At 45.4% G+C, this 26885-nt stretch overlaps 1 protein-coding gene across 18 annotated transcripts in view; it reads left to right on the plus strand.

Annotated features, from left to right (window-relative positions):
* Positions 1 to 26885, plus strand: part of PTPRT (protein tyrosine phosphatase receptor type T) — a 918720-nt gene that overhangs the window by 311505 nt on the left and 580330 nt on the right. For all 18 annotated transcript variants that reach the window (XM_016155891.2, XM_016155890.2, XM_016155892.2 and 15 more), the window contains exons 3-4: positions 10808 to 11079; positions 22316 to 22397. In XM_016155891.2, the coding sequence (XP_016011377.1) occupies positions 10808 to 11079; positions 22316 to 22397 (354 nt within the window). The remainder of the gene's footprint in view (positions 1 to 10807; positions 11080 to 22315; positions 22398 to 26885) is intronic.

Genomic DNA, 26885 nt, shown 5'->3' on the forward strand with positions numbered 1-26885 from the left:
TTGCTTTCAGAGTCAGACCCGGTTGTTATGGAAGAAATCAAGGTGTTAGGTAAGGGGAAGGTAAACTTTAATACTTTATGCCTCTCCAAGGCCTGGTATTTTAAAGCTTGGGAAATAATAGCAATGACCCAATTTAGTGATGCAAAGGCAGGACAGCACTATTTTAACAGGCTTAGTCATCTCTTGATTTTGCTTTTTCACCCCAATTCCAATTGTGTCTCTTCCCATTGCAAATATACAAGGTAATAATCTAGTATTTTCCATGGAGCATGGCAAACATGCTATATATAAGACACAGTTGAACATTCTGTGAGTGTAATTGGAGCATAAATGTAACTAATCAAAATATTATAATGCCAATGGATGTGTGAAGAGTTTGAAGATTCAAATATATATACATATATATATATATATAATTTTTTTTTAGTTCCATGTCATTTCAATTTAAAGGTTTAGAGCTGCAGAAGCAAAGGGCTTGGCCCAATGAATGTCAAAAACAATTTGGTGTCTGAAAATGTTCCTGGCAAGCCCGTTGTTCTCCTTACTCTTAATATGGCAGCAGCTTGACAACCGATTTTATTTCTGTTCTTTCTCACTTTTCCCCGCTTCCTACCAGCGCCAGTTCCTCAGGGCAAGGCCAGCTAACCCCAAGAATGTGTGACCACTCCTTGCCACCAAATACAACACGCCTACTTGTGATGTGGAGCCTAAGAGCTAAATGATGATGAGAATTCCCTGGGTTCGAATTTTGGTGCAGCTAGTAGCCGTGTGGCCTTGGAAAAGTTACCTAACCTCTCTGTGCCTCAGTTTTCTCATTTGTAAGAGAAGGATAATAATAGCAACTATCTCATAGGGTTAAAATTAGAATTAGATGAATGGATATTAGTAAAACATGGTAGTATGTGTTTGTTGCTGTTGCTGTTATTAATGAGCAGGTGTGACCAGTGAGGGAAAGGAATTCTGTGGGAACACAAAAATTACTATGTTCCTCCAGGAGAAAGACCCAAAGAAACATGTCTCCCTTCCCTTGCCTCTTCTCCAGAAGAAGCCTAGGTTGAAAATTCAAGCCAGTCCTGGCATCCGATTCACCACTAATTAGTCACATGACTGGAAATTCTTGGAACTGTAGACTTCTCTAGCTAGAGGAAGTTTAGGAACTCTACCTGTCCAGTAATTTTACAAGCGAAGAAACAGAGCGAGAAGTCCTCGCTCAGAGGCACCGTGTGACTGAACCAGTGGAGACCAAAGGGAGAGTGGCATGACCTGCCCTTCAGTTCTGTCTTGACCTCGCCAAAATGTTTGTGGCATTTCCCACATCAAAGACCAGTTCGAACGAAGCCTGATGTTGTCACCATTTCTGTAGGAGCCGAGTTCTCATTCTGTTGTGTGTTCAGCTCCATTGTTTTTCTGTCGATAACATTTATTTTTCCTCCTGGGATGTTGAGATATTACACAGAGATGTTGGGGGAGATGAGTTATGAAGAACATAGGTCCCACTGTGCCCCGCGTTGTTTTACCTGAGCCTGTTTTCATCGCAAGATCATCGTAAGGTAGAAAGGGAGACTGTCCTGTGAAAATTTTTTACCTTGTTTGGGGAACCAAGAAGATGAGAAGTAGTCAAGGGGTTGTACATAGTTTAGATTCTATTCTGCTTTGTCTCTACCTTCCTCCTCCCCTCTCCTCCCCCCTGCTCAGTGTTCCTGGCCTCACCTGTATTTCATTTCTCCAGCTTCACCTCCTCCCTTTTCCTTCGTCCTCCCCTCCTTCTGTCCTCTCCCCCTTTGTCCCTCCTCTCCTCATCTTCCTTTGTATTCACTCCTCTGCCTTTTCTTCTTTTCTTACTTCTCTCTTCCTTCTCTTTTCTCGCTCCCTCTTTCCCTCTACCTTTCTCTTTTCACCTTTTCAGGGATGGAAGGAGTGTGAGAAACCCAGGTACCTAGTCTTTGCGGGCAAAGGTCCACATATAGAGCCCCTTCGAGCAGCACCTTCAAATCCAATCACTTGGGTTTAATTTTATTTTTAAACCACATTATCCACACCCACATAGATTATCAGATAGCTGTTTCTTGGAGAATTGCCCTAACCAATTTGCATATGGAATGTGGAAACCCCAACTTGTTGGTCTGAATGAATGATTACAGAAATAGTTACTTCTTGTTCACACGAACTGACAAAATGGTCACAGTGCTCAGTTCCTTTGAAATTTCAGGATGTATTTTCCCTGTTTTAAATAGCAATTACGCATCCATTTAACTGTATTAATCCCTCCCTTCCCATTTCCTGGTGTACTAGAAAAGAAAGAAATTTCTTTGCTTTTTTTGGACACGTGATAATTAGATTGCCTTTATTTATAATATGGATAACGTTGAATGGTGCGTTCATTACTCTGGGCATTGGTAAATTTTAATGTTCATGATTTGCTGAATGATTATTAGTTTTTATGATACTACTGGTAGAACTCTGTACTTCTCTTCCACATATATTTCCTTACTTTACGATGTATTGTGTCTTTTGATATTTTTGTGCCCCCCTGCCCTTTTATTGTGATGGGATGGCTAAATTTTATCATTCTGGATATTTAAATTAGACTTTGTCCAGAATAGCTGTGATAGATAAGGTCAGCAATACAGAAATACCTGTTCTTTGGGCATTAGTGAAAGTCACTGAGAGAAAGTTGTGTTTAAATAGGTTAGTGAAGGACCACACCTGGGCTGGACACTGTGGATTTCAGGGACAGCAAAAACCCAGAGCCAGGGAAGTTTTGAAGTATGTATTAGTTTCATATCGCTGCTGTAACATACTATCACAAATTTACCGGCTTAAAAACAGCACACATCTTTTTTTAGTCTTATAGTTCTGGAGGTTAGAAGTCCCAAATAGGTCACACTGGGCTGAAATCAAGGTGTCCGCAGGGCTGTATTTCTTTCTGGAAGCTCTAGGGGAGAATTTGTTTTCTTGCCTTTTCTTGTTTCTAGAGGCCGCCTGCACTCCATGGTTCGTGGATCCCGTCTCCATCTCCAAAGCCAGCAACATAGCATCATCAAACCTCTCTCTGATGATCCCTCTCTTGTCTAGAATAGTCTCCCCATCTCAAGTCATCTGATTATCAACTGTGATTCCATCTGCAACCTTAATCCCCCTTTGCCATGGAGGTGCCGTATTCACAGATGTGCAGATTAGATGTGCACATCTTTAAGCCATTATTCTCCTTACCACGGAGTAGATGAGGGCTGTGTACGCAAAAGACTTGACTTCTCTCTTCTTCAATGTTTCTTGGGATAGTATTGTACTACCTCATTGGAATGATAAAGATGCTTAGATCAATGCCTGGCATGGACTAAGTTCTCAATAAACATTACTAATATTAAACATGTTGTAATTGCACCAGGAGCATTATCATCTGCTGCTGGCCAGTTATTAGGAAATGAACATTTACTGAGTCCAGGTGAGTGTTTCATGTAATAGTCACTGAAAGCAGACAAACGAAAAAAGTTTGACATGTAGCTTTCATTATCCCATTTCATAGATGAGGATGCGGAGGCCCGGGGCGTCTTACTGACTTTCTCAGAGTCGCACAGCTAAGGAACCACAGAAGCGGGACTGAAACCCAGTGTCCTTGACTGCGTATCGAGGGCCTGTTTTATGCCACCGCAGCTGCCTTGGCCGCGGGCAGCATTTGGGTCTCTGCTGCCGTCCACTCCCTTCACGTAGGTGCTGGCGCTGAAAACTGGCGGGACCACTGGTCCGCAGGGACCGCTCTGAGCTGTCGGAGCTCCCGGCGCTCAGCTGCCAGTCGCCCTAGCATACTCATGTAATCTTAATGAACAATGTGCAAAGCCATTAAAAACTCAATTTGGGCTTTCTTTTTACTGCCAACGTGAGGAAATGCAATCGTGAGGTGCTCATGTGTAAACACAATAGCCGCCATCTGCTCCAGAGAAGTGTTTTGCTTCCAAAAAGGGGATCTGGGTTGCAGACACATCAATAACGGGGCGCTTATCGAGGCGTTATTATGCACGAAGGGGGGAAAATGCAAAATTTATGGGCAGCCAGAGAGCACTTCCTGGTTTAATTCAACAATTTTCGATGCTATGTATAATAACTATGAGGAAACTAATGCTGTTTTATGTTCCTTATCACATCAGTGGGTTTTTTGAGAAAAAAAAAAAGAGAGAAGGAAAAAGAATGTATTTACATTCTTTCTCTTTCTTGTTTCTGACTGATCTTAGCATAATGACTGGCTCATTTTTGATCTCCAGGAAACTGACAGCCCCAGGATGATATTAATTAAGCCAACCTGTTGATCAAAGAGGGTCCCACTGAGCTGCCAATATATAAGGGCTTCATTCCTTATCAGTCTCCAAAACAGCAGGCCTGTGCTCAACTAGAGATATGGCTTCCTTTCTGGAGGATGTGGCCAGCCCTTTATAAGCTGGGCTGGATGTGGAGGGGACTAGAGATGGCTGGGCCCCATCCTCCCATAAGATACTACATTTGCCTCGCTGGGTGCTACAGCTTCCTGCCTCTGTGCATTTGCACATGCTGCTCCTTCTGTTTGAAATGCAGCCCCACCAAATGACCACCAGCCACACTTCCATGGCACGGATCCTGACTGGGAAAGAGGAGTTCAGCTATATAGACCCTCATATCTATTTATATCTTCTATGTATACTAACCCGATGTGGCTGAGGGTATTCCTGGGAAAGGGGTGTTAGGAGAGAAAAATTGAGCCCTGTGCAGTTCGGATATAAGAATACTCGAGGGTGTCCTGCAGGCTGGAGGGGACCTGTTGCAGGTGTGACTGCAGGGCTATGGATGGATGGAAGAGGAAATCCATCACAAAAGATGATGCCAAAATAGAGTTAAGAACTGAACTGTAGGGAGCGAGCACCCTTGATGGAGGATGGAAAAAAAGCCTTGAGATTTGTAGACAGCTGTCTCTCGAAACTTGTTGACTTTGGGGTCAAAGCAGCTCTGTTTTATGTCCCCTGAGTGTGTCCCAGAGCAGAGATACACTAACAAGGACCTGCCCAATCATCGAGACACCATGACTGACAGTAAGGGCATCTGAGGGATGTGCCTAGAAACGCAGTGGGAACAAGGGGGTTGCCTTGGGGACTTTCAGCCCAGTTTAGCCCAGTCCTGGAAGATGTCCACCTGCCCTGGTTGAGTTCATCGCCCCTGCCTCCATGTCTGGGAGTGTGCCACTCCAGTGACCCTGCACTTGCTGCTAGCTCCACGGTGACTGCTGCCTCGAAGGCATCTTCCTCTGCTGCTCCTGCCCTCTCTACACAGTCTGGTTCACTGAGCCCTGGTTCATTTAGTTGGTAGCTTCCGGTTTGGAAATTGGGGTTGGGTGCACCTGCGTGGTGGAGTCCAGCTTATGTGTCTGAGTCTTAGCTGAAGAGGAGGCTGGGGAAGAGGGCATCTGGCTTTTTCTGTTTCCAGAGAGAAATATGGACTCTGATTCAATAACTGGGGTGGGGAGGTTGGAGGGGGAGGGTGTCTCCAAACACAGGAAGGGAGTTCTTCTATTGAGTGGCCAACCACAGGGCAAATTTCTATTCGAGGGCATCAGTCTGATTAATTTGGAGGGTGGCCCGAGAGCAGCCACATGTGGTTGGTGGTATCTGAGGAGCGATGTGTGGCCGTGAAGGTTACGATGGCCAGCAACCCTGATAAGTTTCCACTACTGAAAGGTGCCCCCTTCCCTAGGTCTAGCTCCAAGCCTTCTCTTTTTTTTCTGTCTAGATTGGGAGCCACATGCTTTGACCCTACATTTTACTTTTTACACCGTACTCTCCCTCTAAGACTTGGGCGAGGACAGGATCTGATACTGCGAGGAGCCTTGTACACTCATGTAAGAGCACTCAGATTTCCTGGGGCACCTACTGTGTAGACAGTGTATATCCAGTGACTTTTGAATGTGTCTGTCATCCTTAGAGCCCTGGGACTATATGTGTAGTCATATTAACAAAAATATCTGTCATGAGAGAATCATGGCCCTCCAAAGATGTCCTTTTCCCAGTCTCTGGAACCTGTGCATATGTTACCTTACATGGCAAATGGGACTTTGCCGATGTGCATGAATTAAGGATCTTACAGTGGAGAGATTACGCCGGATTGTCTGGGTGGACCCAATGTACAGGGGCCTTATAAGACGGAAGCAGGAAGGTCAAAGTCAGAAGCAGGAGTTGTGCCACTGGAACCAGAGGTTGAAGTCATGCCCTTTAGAGATGGAGGAATGGGCCACTGGTCAAGAAATGTAGGCGGCCACAGAATGCTGGACAAAACAAGTAAATGGATTAGCTTTTGAAACTTCCAGAAGGAAAACAGCCTTCCCAACACCTTAATGTTAGACTTCCAACCTCCAGAACAATAAGAGAAGAAATTCGTATTGTATTAAACCACCGAGTTTGTGGTAACTAGTTACAGTAGCTATAGGACACTGATCCAGGGTCTAAGTCTTGTGTACCCGAAGCCTCCTCCTGCTTGGCTGCCAGGCCTCTACCTGCCCTCATAAGGCTCGCCCCTCAGGTCTCATGTGAATGAGATCAGTTGCTTGTGTTGACCCTTTCTGGAATCCTCGCAGAAGCCCACTGCTTGCAGGCCATAGAGGGGGGCCCTCGCCACAGCTGCGACTGTGGTGCCCTTCCCCATGTCTCGGTACCCTGCTTCCTGCTGGGTGTGCCACATGCTGCTGCTGACTTTCCCCCACACCACGCCCAGAGGCTACTCTCTTACCTCCTGCCACTTGGATCCCAAAGCAGCACCGCTCTGTGGTTTCACCGGGACGTTCATGAGCAGGACTCCAACCTGCTCTACCCTTCTGGCCTCTACCCTTCCCTCTTTGAGGGGTTGGCTGGGTAAGCAGTGATCATTTTTTTTACCATTTTTTTTCCTTTTTCAATTATCTTGTCTATGTCTCTGAACCTTGCACCAAAACACATACTTTCCTGTCTAGTCTAAGGGCCAGAGTGTATGTATTAAGTGACACTAATAGACATTAGGGGCCAGGTGGCTGTGGTGGGGACCATGGTATCTGACCCTGGCCCATCCCAACTCTGGCCTTCCTGAGATACAAATTATCTTAATGAAAGTCCAAGATGCCCCTTTCTTTCTCTAGGATTCATTCTTGGCGTCCATTCTTTTCATTCTCTTCTTTCTTTCTGCTTCTTTTTACCCAGGGACGCGGCTCTTAATGGTGTTTCTGTTTGGAGCATCTTATAACTTCACTTGGTAGCTGCCATTACTCATCGTATCTCCCTAAATAAAGGGACTCGTAGGAAGTGAGGGCTCTATGGGGGTGCCAGAACGATAATGGTAATGCTAGCTGCAGAAATAAACTTCAGAGTGTGAATGGCTTAATAACCCGATGGTAGTTTATTCCTTGTTTACTAAAGGTCTGAAGAAGTGAGTGTTCCTAATAGGTGGATGACCTTTCTCAAGGCCATGGCTGTTAAAGAAATGGGCTCCTTTTTTGGTGGCTCTGCTGTCTTAATCTCTTGAAAGCCTGTGCTTATAGTTGCTGGGTGAAATGACGATGGAGTAGTGATTCTCACACCTTAATGTGTAACAAGCCTGAGGATCTTGATAAAATATAGATTTGGATTCAGTAAGTCTGGGGTGGGGCCTGAGGTTCTGCATGTCTTAAAAGCTCCTAGGTAATGCCGAGGCTGCTAGTCCAAGGACCATTCTTTGAGAGACAAGATGAAGGAGGAAGGACCAGTAGGGATCAGGGGAAGATGGAGGGAGGCAGCTGTTATGGACCAAGCCTGGAAGCGGCACACTTCATACTTAGACCCCATTGGCTAGAAGCCAGTTGCATGGCTAAAAAGGGAGACTGGGAAATGTGGTCCAGCTATGCGCCCAGAATGAAGAGGATAGCTTTGTTAACCAGCCAGCAATTTCAGCTGCATGGATTGCCAATGGTGGGCCAAGCACTTTGACCAGCTCCACCCTCAGGGTGATGCCACGCCTTCTATCAACAACCACGGGGGCAGCACGATAGAGTATCTCTAGTTTGATGGGATCGGATGGCACCGCCTCCTCAGTGAGTCTGCCTCACCCCTGGAGCTGGGATGAAGTAAGTGGGAACCTGAGCTGGTGGAAAGGAAACCTTCTTGACTCTCTTGTACGCAGCCTGGTGGGAATGGGTAGGAGGATGGGACCTGAAATGTCCACAAGGCATCATGGGATTCTGAGTGCAGAGAGCCAGACGCTGTTTGCTCCTCAGGCAGCCTTCCCTCTCTATTCCTCTGTGGCAGGGGCAGCCACCGCACCTCTGTGGGGCTTGTGGGTCATCACTCATCTGCCCAGGGAAACCTCCTGGGACCCTGTGGGATGTCAGCCAGCAGACAGCGATAGGCTTGGCCATCACTCCATGCCTTAGTTTCCCCTGCAATGGTTTCTTCCTTGCTGCCTCACTGGAAAATAGTGATGATTAGTGATAACAGCTGACAAGGGACATCTCCCCCTTACCCTGTGTTACTGCCAAGCCGTAAACTACGAAACTTCCCTCTCTTGGAAACATGTGGGAAGATGCCACCTTTGCTCCATTTTCGAGTGGCTCCTACCCCAGGTGGGTTTTGATTGGTGGGATTTGATTGAGTTTTGATGGGTGGGATGGCGCAAGTCTGATAGCCATCGGTTCAGGTTTCTGTCTTTGTTACCTTGCTTCGTTTTGGTTTATTTTTGTGATGAGCCCACCCAATATCTTTAAGGAGTCATCCCTTAAAAACAGCTCTGACTATAGGGATCTGGGCGGAGTCAGAAGGAGGGAGCCCCTGATCGTCCAGCTGCTCTGCGTGCTGGTTCAGGGAAGAAAATACAGGAAGCCCACTTTGGCCTCGAGTCCAAGTTACTTTCTCAAATCCAGCTTTGGGAGTAATGAAGTGGAGCTTTTGAACAATACCTCTCTTTTGCGTCTATTTTTAAATTCATTTAGAACCCAGAGGAGACGGGCTATGAATGACTAGCACCCGCCGGAAGCCCAACAAGATATGGATTGCCCAGCACTTATTAGCTGGCAGCTGTTAGTCCTTTTGGTATTAGGGTGAAAGATTGAGGCTCCTTATAGCTCTAGCGGCTCATCTTGGTTGAAAGTAAATAGTCTTAAGGTTTCTCTCTGAATTGAAGATTCTAGTGGTAAAAATTAGATTTCAAAGCAACAGTGGTTCTGTAGGTAGGGATATTCATCCCAGAATCATCCGAGTTTATCTACTGTGTTTTATGATGCAATTTATTTCATAGAATCATAGGACTTTAAGTCACAGCGCACAGCCCTCACAGTTGATCATGAAGTTCCCTTCGACATCTCAATTTGTCCAGGCTCTATTTAGCCACCTGCAGTGACAGGGAGCTCACTTTGTCTCTAGCCGTCAACCCCATTTTGCACCAGCTCTACTGGTGAGAAGGTCCTTTGAACTAGAACGTGCCTCCTGGTGGTTTCTTTCCTCAGGCTGCCCTCTCGGGCATCTTTATCTGTTCGCGATTGCCACGATAATGCTGCTTAATGAACCGAGGGGAAACTCAGTGGAGAACAACGCTAAGCATTTTTCACGCTCTCGTGCTCTGAGCATCGAGTGTGGTTCTGCTGATCCAGGTTGGGTTTGTGGGCCACGTGGCGGTGGTTCTGGCTGCCATGGTGGCATGGCGTGGTGATTCTCTACTGGTTACGCTCAGTTCTCCACGTGAGTCTGTCCTGGATCCCAGGCGGAAAGAGGCACCAGCTGCTACCTGGGATTCGCTTTTCCCACGAAAGCTGGCAGTAGTGCAAGAGGGCAAGCCCAGAGAGGCACACGCATTGATCAAAGCAAGCGCACTCCCAAGTCACAGGATGGCGACACGCTCTCTGCCTTTTCTGAGAGGAATCACAAAGCCAGAGAGGCCAAGGACATGGATCCGGGGAGGAATGATGAACTAGGAACCATCATTTACCCTGTCCAAGCAACTCAAAAGAGGCTCGCTTCCTTCGTAGGAGACAGGCTTTTTAATGCTTGAGGAGAGTAGTCATGTTCTCTGCAGTTAGTAATAATTGCATAATCTTTGAGGTTGGAGAGAATCTGGGTCTCATCCCTCCCTGCCTGAGTGGCCCAGGGCGAGTCACTTGATCTTTAAATAAAATGAAAATTTTCTGTCTCCCAGGGTCACTCAGAAGATTAAATTGAATAATGTATAAGTAAGATGCCTGGCATCACGCTCGTACTCCTTAAGTGCTCAGTATTACTTACTCCCTGTTCCAGGCTGAACATATTCCAGCTGGTTCTCACATTTCTTCAGGCTTTTCCTTGCTTTCTTGAATACATCCTCCTTTTCATATGCCCTCCTCTGATGCATTCCCTGTCCCGAATGCAAGGCTCCAGGTGGAATATATTGGAACGAGGACACCTCCCGTATTGTCGAGGTTCTGTTTCCACAGAGACAGCCCGAGCTTACGTTTCTCCTCATTTCACCCAGGGGGGTTGCAGTTAACTAAATTCCTAAGTTTTTATTCCATGTTTCCTTCAGGCTCTGCTGGGCGTAATTTTTCTTCTGTCAATGTTTCTAGGCTGTCTACTTTGGAAAACACATCGTACGTGTTACCATCTCTTTGTTCTTAAAACCACCTATGGACAAAGGTTTTTAGTTTCTGATTTCAGAAGAAGATGCTCAGGTTGAGGGAGGAGATGTGGTTTCCTCAGTATCTACCAAACCCTCCTAGAGTGACTTGATTTCTCGCCACCATGTTTATGAGTGTAACTGATTTTCAGGAGGATTTTTCTTTCTCTCTCCTTGTCTGCTTCTTGTCTCCTTTGTGGATCTCTAGGATCCTTCATGATGGTGAACAGCTCTGGGAGGGCCTCTGGCCAGAAGGCCCACCTTCTCCTGCCTACCCTGAAGGAGAATGACACCCACTGCATCGATTTCCATTACTACTTCTCCAGCCGCGACAGGTCCAGCCCAGGGGCCTTGAATGTCTATGTGAAGGTGAACGGCGGGCCCCAAGGGAATCCCGTCTGGAACGTGTCTGGGGTCGTCACCGAGGGCTGGGTGAAGGCAGAACTTGCCATCAGCACCTTCTGGCCACATTTTTACCAGGTATGATGTTTTACCATGGTCTGATTTAAAAAAAAATAAATCTGTATACCTCTTGCCTGCCTAGAGTTGTTAAATTGATCAAGGACTTCATTTACTTACTTGTTCAACTCGTGTTTCCTGAGCATCTCTTCCTAGCCTGCAGATACAGAGGTAAACCAGCGCAGCCCCTGCCTCCCTGGAGATCCTGGTCTGGAGGAGGAGGCCAATATACAAATAAATAATAATGATATAGTAGGATGCCTGTGGGTTCCTCAGGATGCCGGAGGAACATAGACATTGAAGCATTTTTACAAAAGAATTGTGAGGGAGATGCTATTATCTGATGAGGAAGATGCTATTAGTGTCTCTGTTTTACAGATGAAGGATTTGAGGCTCAGAGAGAGGAGGTAACTAGTCAGAGATCACCCCTGGTGAAGAAGGTATCTGGGGGGAGCGGGGAAGGCAATTAGGACGGCTTCTACGAGGAGATGACAGGTAGGCTGAGTCTTGAAGGGCAAATGAATAATTATTGAAAAAGGAAGGCAAAGGCATTTGAGTTGTCAAGGTGGGCCATAGGCTGGAGGAGTGAGTGAGAGATTTTGGCAGAGTTTGGAAACTCTTAAGTCGATTATGGGTAGGTTGCAAAGGAGATACATAGGGAGCTAAGGCTGCAGGAGCGAGTAGGTCATGGGGGTTTCAATGCCAGGTTTAGGAGATGAAATTTGTTCTCTAGTCTAGGGCAGTGCTGCTCAAACTATCTGTGGTGAAAAACCAGTTTCCCCCTCAACTCATTGTGTACTGATACTTTTACGAATGGCGATAAAAATATCACAGCAATGCCATTTAGACAACATTATTAAGGTACAATCTATATTTCAGAGAATCCACTTATTTTTAGCGTGCAGTCCAGTGATTTTTAGTAAAGCTACTGGTTTGTGCAGTCATCATCATAAACCAGTTTTAGAATGTTTTCATCATCCCAGTAAATCCCTTGTGCCTATTTGCAGTTAATCCCCTTGCCCGCTGTTAAAAAGTTTTAAGTAAGAGAGTGCACTAGTCAGATCTGCATTTTAGAGAAATTACTCTACAGTCTGGAGCAGAAGATGGACTTGAGGATGGCAAGGTTAGTGGCCGGGAGGTTCTTAGACATCCATCAGTTCAACATCCATGGTAGAGTCCTTTCGGAAGCATCTGAAAGCAGCCACAGACCATAAATAAATGAGTGAATGTAGTTGTGTCCCAATAAAACTTTATGAACAAAAACAATTGATGGGCCAGATTTGATCTCTGGGCCATAGTTTGCTGAACTCGGATGTAGGTGATAAAGCTATGGTCTAGAGGTGACAATGAAGTTCAAGACCACACAGCAAATCACTGGCAAAGCTAGGACCAGAACCCAGATGCGCCAGCCCCAAGACTCTCCTCTTGTATGGCTGAATATAAATACCAAGTGTCTCTATTAGCCCATGGATATACCTCCATGAAGGCCTTTGGGTTCCAATAAGAAACCCTACTGAGGGCCTGATGCAAATGGGTATATAGGTATAAGTATAATGAGCAGGAAAAGTGGAGAGGGACAGCCCTACCACTGGCCATGCTCTTTGATGGGGTATAGAGGAAAAAAGGATATTTTTCAGGCATCCTCATGTCTCAGCTCTATGGTAAGCCCATTGCTCCTCACTTATCTGTATCTATTATTTATCTGTATAGTAACTCCTGGGTTGGATAGCAACATGTCCTATGTTTCAGAGTCAGGGATATTATTGGTAAACTGAGGTCTAGGTCCCCTGGCTCCAAGTGCAGTATCCCATCTTTAAGGAAAACAGCTCGCTCGTTCTGAGAACCTTCTGCTCACTGGCATTGGAATGTCGGATGTATCTTATCATTTCAAGTCACGGTTCTCTCATTTGTAAAACGGAGAGGGTGATGTGCCCAGTGAAGGGTTCTTCCACGGATCAAATGAGAGCATATGGACGACATCGCGTCAGGCTGTCATGGGCCTCAGCAATCGTTGGCAGGAAGGGAGGAGGAAGAAGAGAAGGAAGAACAAAAAGAGGAAGGAAGCCATTTTTTAAAGAAATACCCGCTGTGGCGGAGCCGTCCTCAGTAAGCTCTGAGCTGGCCCCGTGATAAGCAGCCTCATCTGGGAGAATTTTCTGCTTTTCAACTTGTTGGCACTATAGACCATTACATTACATTACATTTCCTCTGCTCTGAGCTTCGTAGTGAAAAAGCCACTAAGGCGCTGAGAGCAGCCGTTTAGAAAAGACGTGTGCATCACACACGCGTGCGTGCGCACACACACGCACATACACACACTCTGGTGGATAGTCCCATGTCTGAGCACACACAGGTGCTTACATCCCTGCCTGCTCCCAGACTCACCTCACACTCAAGGGCGCCCTTACACACACACGTCCAGGGGAGAGAGGAAGGGGCATATCCGGAGATTCAAAGACACTTGCAGATGGATTTTCAGTTTCACCAGACCCCAAGCTCTAGTCCTGCATGCAAGATTCCCTGGACTAAATACAATTTTGGTTTTCGGCAGTGCTGGTCTTCAGATCCTGATGGCTTACGTATTCATTTATTAAAGTCATATTTCACAGTCCTAAAATTGACTTTTAGCTCCGTAATAAACAGGGAAATTGTATCTTTCTTGTTAGTGGGCTTTCTGGTACCAGGCGTTCAGCGAGGCCTCTGCTAGGAATGTCCCTCTGCCACTCACCCCTGCCACCTGCCGTTTCTCAGGAGAGCAGGGGGTTACAAAATGCCACTTAAGACGTGCTTCCGATTGCTGCTCCCTTCCAGGTGATAGCCATTCCGTTTCATGTTTTTAAAGATTCTGAACTTTTCCACCCCGAGATTTTAAGAAATAAGAGAACTTTTCATTAATTTGGCAGCCTCTTGCTCACTCTGTATCACCTGCCTAGGTGAAATTACCTTTTTTTCGGCACTGGTACTTGCTCTGACTGCCCCTGAAATTTAGGACTCAACCTGACTTGGATTCAACTGGACTTGAAGCCCGTTCTTGGAAATTCTCTTGGCATCCAGCACTTTGTAGGGTTAGTAACTTCGTGCAGGGTTCAGAAGGGCACATCACGGGGAGAGGGCCCCTTCTCCCACCCTTTGAGTTCCACCCCATTTCCTGTTTTTTCCACTCACCCCACTGCTAAGCAACCACTCCCCATGGAAATATATATGATCCTCTTCCTAGGAGGAGTCCTTATGAGCCAATGTTTTTCTGTCTCTCATCTTTTGAGAAAGTGTTTGCACCGCCCTGAAATTTTTACAGCAATACTCTGCTGGAGGACTACAAAAGGTGAGGATAAAATGCCAGGCCAGGTCACTTAAACCATACCCTGACATATCCACAGTCTCCCTCACACATGCAACCTGCTTTTTGATGGGCTTCAGGGTGACTGATCTCTGAGCCTCTCTTGGGAAATTACTTCCTGGTTTTTCCAGGAAGAGCTTTGCATCATTCCATGCAAGCCCCATCACTCTAACGCCAGGATATCCCTAGGTTCTAGCTCCCAGGGAATGTGTAGCTGGCAGTAGATCCACATGGTAGCCTTGGGGTCAAAGAATGTTGGGCAGAGAAGTTGAGATTCCTCGACAAGGCCTCCTGGTCCAGTCCCTGTACCAGGCCCCTGCCTCCGCACACCAGCACGGAGCATCACTGGGTTTTGGGCAAGGCCTACTGCTGCCCCATGCCCGCATCCTGCCCCCACTCCCCGCTGTAAGCAGGCAGTACTAGAGTAGCCCCCACAATTTTTTACTCGCTCCTCTGACTCCCCCCACTCCTGGCTTTTATTCCTCAAGGGCCTCGTTTTGAGTTTCCTTGTAAGTTTGCTTGGCTTGAAGATGACCATTCTCCTTCCCCCAGAACACCTGGGGAGCCCAGGTCCTTGTATCATAGTGTCCTGGCCTTGCCTTGCCTTGTACCCTCGTAGTATCTGTCCCCGGGAACAGGAGCTGGCTAGGGACTGGGCAGGGTCTCCCTGACCTGAGCCCCCACCCCACAAGCACATCGAGGGGTGATCATCTCCACCCGAGGTTGCAGGTGTCTTCTAGGGCACCTTCCAACTTGAATGCAGGATCCGATATCCACCTTCTCCCCAACTTGGTTGGCTGAGAACTTGGCCCGGGGGGTGGGGGGTGGGTCGAGCTGCAGCTGTTTCACCTGCTTTGCCTGAACCAAGTCAGACGGAGCTCTGTTCTGCTCCTCGATCTGAGCGGTCTCGCCTCTGTCTCATCAACAGCGAGATTCAGGGCGAGCCGCACATTGTCCGTGATGTCTGAACAACTTGGGTGGTGCCGCTTCTCTGTGAGCTGCCCCTGCAGCGTCTTGCTGCAGCCCAACCTGATTTCCCTGATCGCGTTCCACAGCTCTGTGCCCTACGGCTTTGCACAGAAACTTCTCAAGACCTGACTTGCATCCGACGGTCCTAACCCATGGTCAGAAACTTGAACCCTAGTAATGATTCGTATGGCCAAGTTCCTGTATGGAACTGTTAAGCCTGCAGTGTGGCTGAGGGGTTGGTTGGTTGGAGCTTTGGGGCTCCCTGGGATTTCTAGCGGACGACCCTGCCGGCTTTCTCCTAGTGCCCATCGCTTCTCCATGATGGAGGCCTGCCACCCTGTAAATTTCGGTGACATGTTGTAGCCGCCATTAGAGATCTCCCTGTCTGGTCCCTGGTGTGGTGGTCTCCAGGGTTGATCCTTGTTTCTGGAAACAGGCAGCTGGCCCAGGAATTTGGATGTGGGCCTGAGTGCTAACCCCTTGTGAGAGCTCAGTGTTCAGGGCACCTGCCTCAGCAGGTGAGTCCAGGTAGGCTCTGGATGGTCCATGCCCATCCGGCATGAACCTTCTTCTTCTTCTTCTTTTTTTTTTTTTCCTTTCTTGGGAAGAATGGTACACTCCCTGGTGCTATTTCTGATACACCTGGTATCTGCTTTGCCGACCCTCCACTTCTCAGGCATTGAGGGGTCTATTTCATGGTAGGTGGCATGACATTTAAAAAAAAAAATCTAATTCTTGAGTGGCATGCTAAGGACAGGACCCTCTTGGCCACTGCACATTTTGTGAGCATTCGAGTCTGAGCAATCTAGCAGTGATGGGGAGGATTTTCCCAGTTCTGCTGTGGGAGGTGCTTTATTCTCAGCTACACCCAGAGCCTGCCCGTTGCTATAAACTTACTCTAGACCCTGATTCTAATGCCTGGTGAGACTGGAGCCTTCATCAAGGATTTTGTGGGCTGTTGTGGTTTCTCCTCTCTGCTTCCATATTCGACCTCCCCTCCTCCACCTTCCCCAACTTCCTTGGCTCCTGCATCCATACTTGCCTCTTCATTTCCACATACCTCCACATGGACCCAAAGCCCATCTACTCTATCTGTTTCCGCCCGTCACGACTCGCAGCAAAGAGTCTTTTGAGTGTAGGAACTTTACTGGAAACTTGGGGTGGCGATTACAGGGGGTAGTCACATGGACAGTCTATTACATTTTTCCTCTCCCCAGATCTACCACCGTTCCCTGCATTTTCGCTCTTACTTCCCATCCTGCTCCCTAGAGAAAAAGCAATAGTATTAGTAACACTTATCAATATCTTACCATGTGTATTGTAAATACTTTATAATTATCAAGTCATTTAATAGAAAGCCAGAACATTCTTCCCCTTACAGAATATTACTCTCCCATATTTGAGAAACCTAAGTCTCACCTACCCCCTGCCCTACAAAAACATTCCTAAGAGGAATTCTGACGAATGAAAGATACTCTGTCTCATAATGGAATTCTTATTTCTATATTTCTTATTTCTGCAAAGGAAAGGAAAACAGTGAATAAATGTGTTCACTATCACACGTTCATTCTCCCTTGATGAGCCTTGTGTTCCTTTGTGGAATATTTGTTAATAGTTATGACATAGGTTGGATACTGAGCGATGGTGTGAGAAATAGGTAACGTGTTAGAAGAATTTAATTAAGTTAAACTTTGATTTACTGGGGGTGGAAAGTCAGAATTCTGCTTAACCAGGTGTTCTGATTCAATGAGAGTTGGAATGCTTTTCAGCATCAGTAACAGGCTGGCCGTGTCCTGTGAACCAGGAGACCAGGACCTCGGTCCTCAATCCACGTCTGGCTTCCTTTCTGGGTTTCAGTAATTCAACTGATTCCACCCCTTAGGGCTGTTGAGAGGTTAAATCAAGACCATATAATAAATGGTCAATACTGTAGACCTTTATTACTGTGGCCATGTTTCTCTGTTTTTTTAAAATTATTTTTATTATCATTCAGTTTTAGTTGATGAGGTGCCTCTTCTGGTCAATATCAACTTTGACCCCAATTGACTCCTGCCCCATCTGGAATCATGTTTCATCGATTCCTCACCCCCTGATATTTTATGCTATTTCTCTGTTTCATTCTTCTCCACCTAAAATCATGTTCCAATCTCTACCATTCTTAAAAAAAAAAAAAAAAAAAACCCTCTATTGGGCTTTTAGCACTTGGCGTTGGGCCCTCGCCCTCTTCTCTGAACTATCCATCTGTCTTCCAAGGTGACCTCATCTAGTTCTATAGCTTTAAATGACATTTAGATGCCAACGCTACCACGGTTCTAACTCTGGTTCCTAAATCGCCCAGGAGCCCCGGCAACAATGCCAGCAGCTTCCTACTCGACAGACCCATGAAGAGGTTTACTTGCCATTTCAAACTTAATGTGGCCGAAAGGAAATCGCGACAGAGCCCGTGCACACCCATTCATCGAGTCATAGTCCCCACGTCAGCGGCACCAGAGTCAGCCTGGCAGGTGCTGAAGAGTCCTCACTGAGTCTTCCCTTTCTTTCCCTCTTCTCCTATTAATCTTAACAGAAGTTATTTTCATTTCTACCTTGGAAATATCTCGCAAACCATCAATGTCTTTATTTTCCATAGCCATCCCCGTCATCGAAGTCATCCTCATTACCATGACCTCCCTAGTGTCATTTAAAACGTTGCATTCATAGATTATTACCATTCCTACTTCATCTTTTGTGAATCGCCCGCTGAGGTCGCTTCCCAGTTTTTCTTCTGGAGAGTTTATTTATGTTGCCGAGTCTCAAGAATTCTTTACGGAGCAGGTCATTTACCCTTTCGCTGGCATGTGTCTTACAGATATTGTTCTCATCTTGCCATTTGACTTTTAATTTTGTTTCAGACTTTTGTTAACATAGAAAACGTACTTTGACATTATAGTTATTAAGAAGGTGTTGTATATTTAAGAAATACATAATGTTTCAATTTTAAGAAATTGATTTTTAAGCTTTTGTCATTAATTTCTGGCTTCAGCGAATTTGAAAATGTGCAGACCTAAACCTATACAGTTTCTTCTTTGAGGAGGAATTCATTGAAATTATACGTTAGCCTACTATATGATATTTGTGTAAATAATCCGTGAGCATTTGAACAGAAATTTCATCTTTTATACTTATTAACATATATGTAGTAAATGCATTATTATTTAATCTATATACATACTTGATAGATTTATTTTTATTTGGTCAGCATCTAAAACATAGGGTAAATAAATATAAATGGGTTTTATTTAAAATATAACCGTTGTTTCTTTTTTCCGTAATTTTTTCCTTTTAAGTCTATTCGCTCATGTATTTTTTTTAAATGACCATTTTCATCCGCTTAATAGTTTTTCTTTTTCTTTTGGTTTAAATTCTACTTCGACGCTTTTACATTGTTTTTGCAACAACTGTTTCTGTTTATTTGCATTTCCCTATTATTTCCCTTTGTTCAACTTGTTATTCTTAAAGTTACTGAGTCATTCTGTTTTAAATGTTTATATTATAACATACAATTAGACTTCGTCTATTTAGACAGCTTGAGAGCTTTTCTCTTTTAATGTATTTATATTTATTGTCACAAATATTTTTTCTTATTTTTGTCATTCGTATTACACAATTTAAATGCGCTTATGCTATTTCTTTTAAAATGTATTTTCTGTGTTCTATTTTATTTGAATTTTTTTTTCCTGTGGACTTTGCTTTTGGTTTCTTTTGAACTTTTAAAAATATGATTAGGTATGTGATTCTTTATAGAAAGGTCTTCTGTTGCCTTCCTCCTCTGCGGGATCAGACAGCTATCACACTTCTTATTTCTGCAGACTTTCCCTCTACTACCTGCACAGTTTCGTTTGTTAACTCTCTCTGAAGGCCTGTCTCAGTACACCCCTCTTCAGAGTGGTCATCGTGCTGGCGTGAGCTCCTTTCTGATTGGTGTGATTTTCATCCCCAAGTCACTTTACATAATTTTCAGGCATCCAAGGGTTGCCATAGAGATAGATTTTACTACCTGCCATCACCACACTCTCTACCAGTTCCCTGCTCACTTGTTATAGCTGTTAGAGCTCTGGACCCCACTGAGAACACTGACCTCTGAACCCACTATCGGGAGTGATCGCATGGACCACAGATATTCCATATGGACGTTTTCCTGTTGCTCTCATCCCCTACCCTACATTCCAACCACAAGCTTGAACTAAGGAGTAAAAGACAGGAGGGAGAGGGTCCATCTTGAGGTGCTAGAGATGGAAAGCGATGAAAATTTGAACCAGAGTACTAGTGTTAATATCCGACTGTGTTGGTCTATAAAATGGTTCTTCCATATGGTTCAACTTAATAGCAGAGATAGAAAGACATGAGGAGATTTGAGAAATAATAAGAAGGCAGAATTAAAAAGAAGATAAATGTGAGAAGCAAGGCAGAAAGAGACGCCCAGGCAGATGCCCAAATCCCAATGTCCAGTGACTTGGTGGGTCATAGTTGAACCCACTGAGGTCCAGATTTCAGGAAGGATGTTCCATTGGGCAGTGAGAGAGAGAGTTTGAAAGGGAAGCTGCTCAGATCTGTTGCATAGAGACTGTATTTGAGAATCTAGGTGATATCTAGGTGGAAATGCAGATCTGTGATCTGGATAAGTGAGGCTCGTGTTCAGGCGAAAGGTCTAGACATGGGGTCCCCAAGCCCCAGGCCACCGACCAGTACCAGTCCATGGCCTGTTAGGAACTGGGCCACACAGCAGGAGGTGAGCGGTGGGTGAGCGAGCAAAGTTTCATCTGTATTTTCAGCAGCTCCGCAGAGCTAGCATCACCACCTCAGCTCTGCCTCAGATCATCAGGCAATTAGATTCTTGTAGGAGCACCGGTCCCTGGTACAAAAAGGTTGGGGACCACTGGTAGAGAAGTGAAGAGCTGGGTTCGGGGATTATCGGTGAACTGGCAACCATTTAAGGAAGAGGAGGTCTGCATTTGAAGGCTGGATGTAGAAGAAGTACTTAGAAAAAAAATCTCTGGTAGAATAGTCCCAGACTTATGAGAAGAGTCGTGACAGTAAAGTGTCTCCTAAGCCTAAATAGAAGACAGACCCAGAAAGGGAGCTGCTATCAGCATTGACAATTGTAAAAAAAAAAAAAAAAAAAGTGACCAAGTATAAATAATTATTTTAGCAAACATTTATTGAGGTCTTACCATGTGCCACACATATTTCTAAGTAGTGTATTAACTTCTTTAATCTGAAAAACTTCCCAATGAGGTAGACGGTGTGATTACAAATGAGAAAACCGAGGCTCAGGGCAGTAAGGTAACTTGCCCAAGGTCACACACTAGTAAGTGGTGCAGCCAGGACAGGCACCCAGGCATTCTGACCCGGAGCCCCAAAACAACTCTATCTTCTTGTTTAAAGTAAGACAAAGGTTGACATATGGCTATTGGATTTTTAAAAGATTATTGGTATCTGCCATGAGAACAGGGTTTTGTTTTTTTTGTTTTTTGTTTTTTTGGTGGGTCTGGGTGTTGGGGCAGAGTCCAGATCATAGTGGGTTGAAATTTTGCAGTGGGAAGTAAGGAAGCTTTGAGACTGAGTGTAGATTAAACTGCTGAGAATTTTTAATGAGATTGGAACACAACTGGACTCTATAGTAGAAAAGAATCTACTGTTGAAGGGTGGCTCTTAGAAAGTAAATGAAGCCCAAGCACTTATGTAGGTCAAAGACAGGGAGCAAAGGAAGGGTTTGGAGATGCAGGATAAAGAGGGAGAACTGTGAAGAACCAAGAAGCTGGAAAATGCAGTCAAGGTAGGGGTCAGGAGCGCCAGCATATCTTGCAGTGGAGAAGTGGTGCTTTGTGTGCAGTAACCTAACCTATGTAGGTTAGGTTGATGGGTAAGAAGTTAGATGTCTCTGGGGTGCAGAGTAGAGAAGGCAGTGTTGCAATAGGCTTGCCAAAGTTGAAATGAGCATGCAAAGGAATTGAGGCTTTAGGTGAGAATGTTTTGGGTAATTAGCCAAGACAGGGGGTACCTCAGCCTTGTTGAGAATACAGGGGGTTCTGGGAAGATGTATTGACTCCTGAAAAGTTGAGTCCAGGGTACCATACGAGCCTGAGAAGCAGGTTGAAGAGGAGTGAATGGGAGAGGAATGTGGGATAGGAGGCTGGGCCAAAATATAGGAAGATGGATTTTCCAGTTTCTGGAGTAGAGAAGGACAAGTATGAGCCTGCGGCTGAGGCCAAGTGGAAGATAAGGCCACTTGAATTAGGAAGGTCAAGGGGCTGGTCATGCTGTCAATGCAGATATTCACGTCTCCTAGAAGAAGATAGAGGTTGAGTGACAAAGAGAGCTGTTAACTGAGTCATAAAATCTTTATTGAAATAGCAGTTTGGGTGGGAGTCGGATTGGAGAGTTTAAAAAATTTGTTGCCAGCAGTTGTGCATGGGTCTTATTTTCAAGAGGTGTTACTGAGAAATTTAGATGGAATATGTTTCTTGGGGATGTAGAGTCAAATCAGGATAAACCCTCCTTGGCTTATGGTACCTTCTAAGATAAACTTCTCCTGCACCTTTCATAAGAAAGTTAGGATATTAGGAAGTAATTCCGCTCTGCGCTTCGCTTGAAACAACAATAAGGTACACAGATTGAGGTCTCCGGGCCATGTTTGGGTTATTTTTCCTGCATCCAAGCGTTATTTCTGAAATCCATTAAAAATGTTCCATGTGGCTGACTCTTCTCTCTGCTAGTCGCCAGAGTTTGGCCTTTCTACTTTGTTTTGAAAATCCAAGTCAATTGCCAGGATAGCATCCTAGCCTAATGTAAGGCCTCTTTGATGGTTCTGACTGGAAGCAGAAACATAAAGGGTTTTGGAGCCGGGCAGGTTCCTATGATGAGTGCCTACAACCACTTCTGTGAAATTGACTCCCACCCTATGTGTTGCAGGTGATATTTGAATCCGTCTCTTTGAAAGGTCATCCTGGATACATCGCTGTGGACGAGGTTCGCGTCCTTGCTCATCCGTGCAGTAAGTCTGTTCCCTTCTCCTAACACAGCCTTGCTCCCTGCCAGACACCATAGCTTGGAGGCTGCAATCTCCCCTCTTCATTCAGCTCACAAACATCTCTCACTCTCTGTTTTTTTTTTGTTTGTTTGTTTTTTGTTTTTTTTTTTAATCCTTGAAAAGTGCTTACATACTCAATGCAATCAGTCCTGAATAAATCCATAATTTTGCTGGCCTATGCAATAGGCAGCACCTACAGGAATTCGCAGAGTGGCACAACATCTTCACGCGAATCTCTCTCCATTATTAAGGGAGTCTAAAGTCCTGATTGTTTATTAGTGGGATTCAGACCACTGAAGTGGAAGAATTAGAGGGCTTTGGATAGAATCTTTCACAATTGTCTTAAAAAAAGAACAACACCAAAACACTGAGCAAATTAGCACACTGTTCACTCACAGGGAAAAGTGCCCCAAAGCTATTAATTTTTTTTAAAGTAATTTTAAATACACTCATCAGCTCCTGTGTAGGCGTAGGGAGAGATTTCTCATGGTGGTTGGTACTTCTGGTACAGTGTCGAGAGTCCTCAAAGGCAGAACGCTCCCTTGTGCCCATCCAATTTCCTCTCGAAGTTCTCTCTCTTTGCTGTATTTAGTCTAAGATATTTGAATGTGTTTGAGCAAGGAGCTGTGTTTCCTGGGTGCACTAAATCTCAGAGGGGACAAGTCCTGGGTGCAGGTCATTGAGATGACATCATAACTAGTGACATTTGGTGGGGGGACTGTAATCGAAGGGGTGCGCATGGCGATTATGGGAACTCCTAGAAGGGCCAGTTGGGACGCCAGTGCCATTAGTTTGTTAGTGTTCCGCAGATTGCAGATTCTCATTAGTTTCTTGGCAGCCATCTGGTCCCAGGCAACAACTAGTAGCCCGCTCTCTACTCCCTCCTTATAGCCCTGAGTCAGGCTAGTGGCTATGGTGCAGTTTGCGGTTCCCTCAAGAGATGTCATCTACCCCGTCCTTATATGCCTTTCAATGCTCCCATTTTGGGGCTATTCTCATTTCAGCCCAATCTATGTTGCTTTAATTGAAATGGCTCTTCCCATTTCTGCTGCAGTGAATTTGTCAGAGCCTTGAATGTCACTTCCTTCCCCTTGCTCCAGAATGCCATGGTTTGACTCATTGTCTTAGAGCACCTTCTCTGGAGGAAATCGGAACAAGGTCCAAGGGGTCTTGGAGAAATGAGGTTTCAGATGACTATGTTAGATGTCTGTGCAAGAGAAATCCCTTTCCCAGAAATCAGTCAGCATCTCAGGAATGCTGAGATCTTGCTGGTTCTCCATTACTCCCTCTGGCTTAAGTTCCCTACCCTCTGAGTTACTTCCTGAGTCTTTGGGATTTTCTCAAATGGGTCCGTCCATTCAATCATGCCTGGCAAATGTCTCTGCTGACCCAGACTTTCTGTAAAAAGGGTCCCAGAACACCCCTCCCTCACCCCCATCCAGGGTTTATATGCTAGATATGCGGATGAGTCCTCGCCACCACGATTAAGTCTTCCCCTCCCTCGGTTCCTGGGAATCAGCATCCCCTGCCCATTAGAGACAGATCTTTCACGTCAGACTGGGCGGCGGTGTTGGGAGACATCTGCTCTACCTGTTGTCCACGTCACCGCACACACGCAACCCTGCACAGCCACCAGTTCCGAGGCCGTCTCTCTGAAACAAGTCTTAGTCGTCCCCCAGCCCTGCACACATCCCCTCCTCAGAGCGGACGCTCATCTCTGCTGCATCCGGCTGCATTCCTGCTTCTTACCCTGTGCTTGATGCTCTTGCTTGCTCTTTCTGGTAGGTGATGTTTTCATCTTCCCAAGAGAACTTGGCTTGGCTCTCTCTCCTACAACCCCAGAACTCTGCTCTAATGAGGATTTTCACCTCTACCATGAGGCTCAACCTTACACCTGTCTCTTGTCCCAGCCCAACCACCTTCAAGGGGAGATTGGTGAAAGCTCCACATTGACTCCAAGCACTGTCCTCAGGTTGCCATTGCAGCCACATGCTTCTTTTTCTTTGAGAAATCTCCATGGGAGGGGTTCCTCTGGCACGTGGATGCCATTCCACCCCCAAAGTCCCACGGACTCTCTTGGATTCCTCCTCTCTGGGGGGCTGCTCCTGAATTTAGGATTCTGTGGATAGCTGTGTACTCCTCTTGCTGAGGAGTGTGTGTTGCATGGTTATGGAATTGCTACTGGCCAGTTCCCCAGCAAATGGGCCATGGGATGTAACTCAGGAAAATGTGTCCCTGGCTCTGTTCCTCCGTAATGTGCATCAGCTGAGTTCAACCTCAATGTTCAGGTGGCTTAAGCTTAAATTACCCAGGAATCAGAATGTGAGGACCCTGTAATAGTGGCTGGAATTGGAAAATATTTCATTTAGCTATATTTTCAAATTCTGGCAGTGCATGCAGTCCTCAGAGATCTGTGCATGAGTCATTGGAGTTGAGCAGGGCCCAAGTTTCTCTGTCCGTGTCTAGCCCTGATGTTTATCCATCCTTGCAGCGAGTAAATTTTTGAGCATCAGCTATGTGTCAAGAGCTTTCGCTGGATAGAGGTAGGTTAGGTGCTTGTTTCCATGGTGTATACTTAGCTAAGAGGCAGAGGGAAGAAAGACACTAAACGAGTCATGTTAAATAAGTCACTAATGTAATTGCAGATAGTGATTAGTGCTGCAAATATAGTAAATGTGAGTGACTGGGATATGGGAGGGCTCAGCTCCTTTGATAGAGTGGTTGGGAGACATGTCTTTGAAGATGGGATCTGAGCTGAGACTTGAGTCTTAGGAATGAGTTCACTGATTTGGGGAGGGAACATTCTAGACGGAGGAAATAGCAAGCGGGAGTCAGCCCGATGGTACAAGAGTGCCCCGGGCATCGGGGATGCAGGGGACTGTGGTCTGAGTGAGCACTAGGGGGGGTGGGGAATCAAGGCCCGAACTTGCAAGGCCCTGAGTCACTGCGAGCAGTTTAGAGTTTAATCTAAGTGCATGGGACGTCACTGGGGGGGATTTACGCTGGGGATTGATACTGTCTCATTTAATTATTGCAAGATCACTGTGGCTGCTCTGTGCAAGAACAAATATTGAAGGGCTGGCTAGAGAGAAGAAGTCAGGAGACCTATTAGGAAGAACGTTCTGGATCATGGAAGGGATCATAGATCATGGCTGCCTGGACCAAGGTGGTGGAGAGACATCCATTCATCATTCAGCCAGTGTTTACTGAGCAGCAGCTTCTTGCCAGGCACTGTTGTGGGTTTGTGGGGATAAGACAGACTCATTCTCAGCTCTCCTGGGCTTCCGCTGAAGTGAAAGAGCCTTGAAAATTACACAAATAATCAGGTAATTGTATGATCTATAACAGATGGCTGCCATTACAAAATACAACAGTCTGGAGGTACTTAAACAGAAATGTATTCCTCGGAATACTGGAGGCCAGAAGTCTGAGACGAAGGTGGCAGGTTTGGTTTCTTCCATGGCCTCTCTCCTTCGCTTGTAGGTGGCCACCTTATCACTTTGCCCTGGCCCTTCGTCTGGGACACGTGCCCCTGATGTGTCTTTGTGTGTCCGAATTTTCTCTTCTCATGAGGACACCAGTCAGATGGGAGTAGGGCCCATCCTGACAGCCTCATTTTAACTTAATCACTTCTTTAAAGGCCCTATCACCCAACATAATCACAGTCCGAAGTACCGAGCATTCTGACTTTTACATATGAATGTTAAGGATGCACATAACAGATGGTCAACAGTGCTATCAAAAACAAAAAAAAGTATAACAGAGATGGAGAGAAGTGGCCAATTAGAGATAAATTTAGGGGGGAGAGTCAACTGGCTAGATTGGGGGCCTACGGCATTAAAGATGGCACACTGTCGGATTTCTGGCTTAAGCTATTGGGTGGTGCAAGTTGAAGTGATACGCATTTAGGGACAGTTGAATAAGAATGCTGCCTTCCATATATGGGTCATGGGATCCACAAGCGCTGACCATGTGTGGATCATGGCATCGTGCAACCTATTAGTGACTTCCAAACTGTCCTTTGGACTGACAGTGCCTTTCCCCCAACCCCAGCCTTAATATTAACGCATTTATGACATCACTCATAGATTGGTAAGATTTTAACTATCTTAAGAAATATACATCCTCTTTATGTCCTTAGGTTTTTTAATTCTCTGCTTCTGTCCTGTAAAACGTTTTTCTATTAATATATGGTCAGCGTTTATCAATAAGTGATTCCATTAAATATTCCAAAAGTTCCAGTGGGGTTAGTGCCTGATTTGCAATTGTATTCTTGATTGGTTTGAGCTGAACTTAGGGTTTTAAATGCTTGCCTTGCAGCTTCCAAAACAGTGACCAAAATTCTCAAAGGAAATTATTTTCTCTTACAAAATGAAACTTCTCGTGTATATTTTATAGCCCATTTAACATTTTTGTGTTATTCTAAATTATTTCAGCCATAGTTACTCTCTA

The sequence above is a fragment of the Rousettus aegyptiacus genome, unplaced genomic scaffold (genome assembly GCF_014176215.1).
Source record: "Rousettus aegyptiacus isolate mRouAeg1 unplaced genomic scaffold, mRouAeg1.p scaffold_m13_p_12, whole genome shotgun sequence".
Classification (NCBI taxonomy): Eukaryota; Metazoa; Chordata; class Mammalia; order Chiroptera; family Pteropodidae; genus Rousettus; species Rousettus aegyptiacus.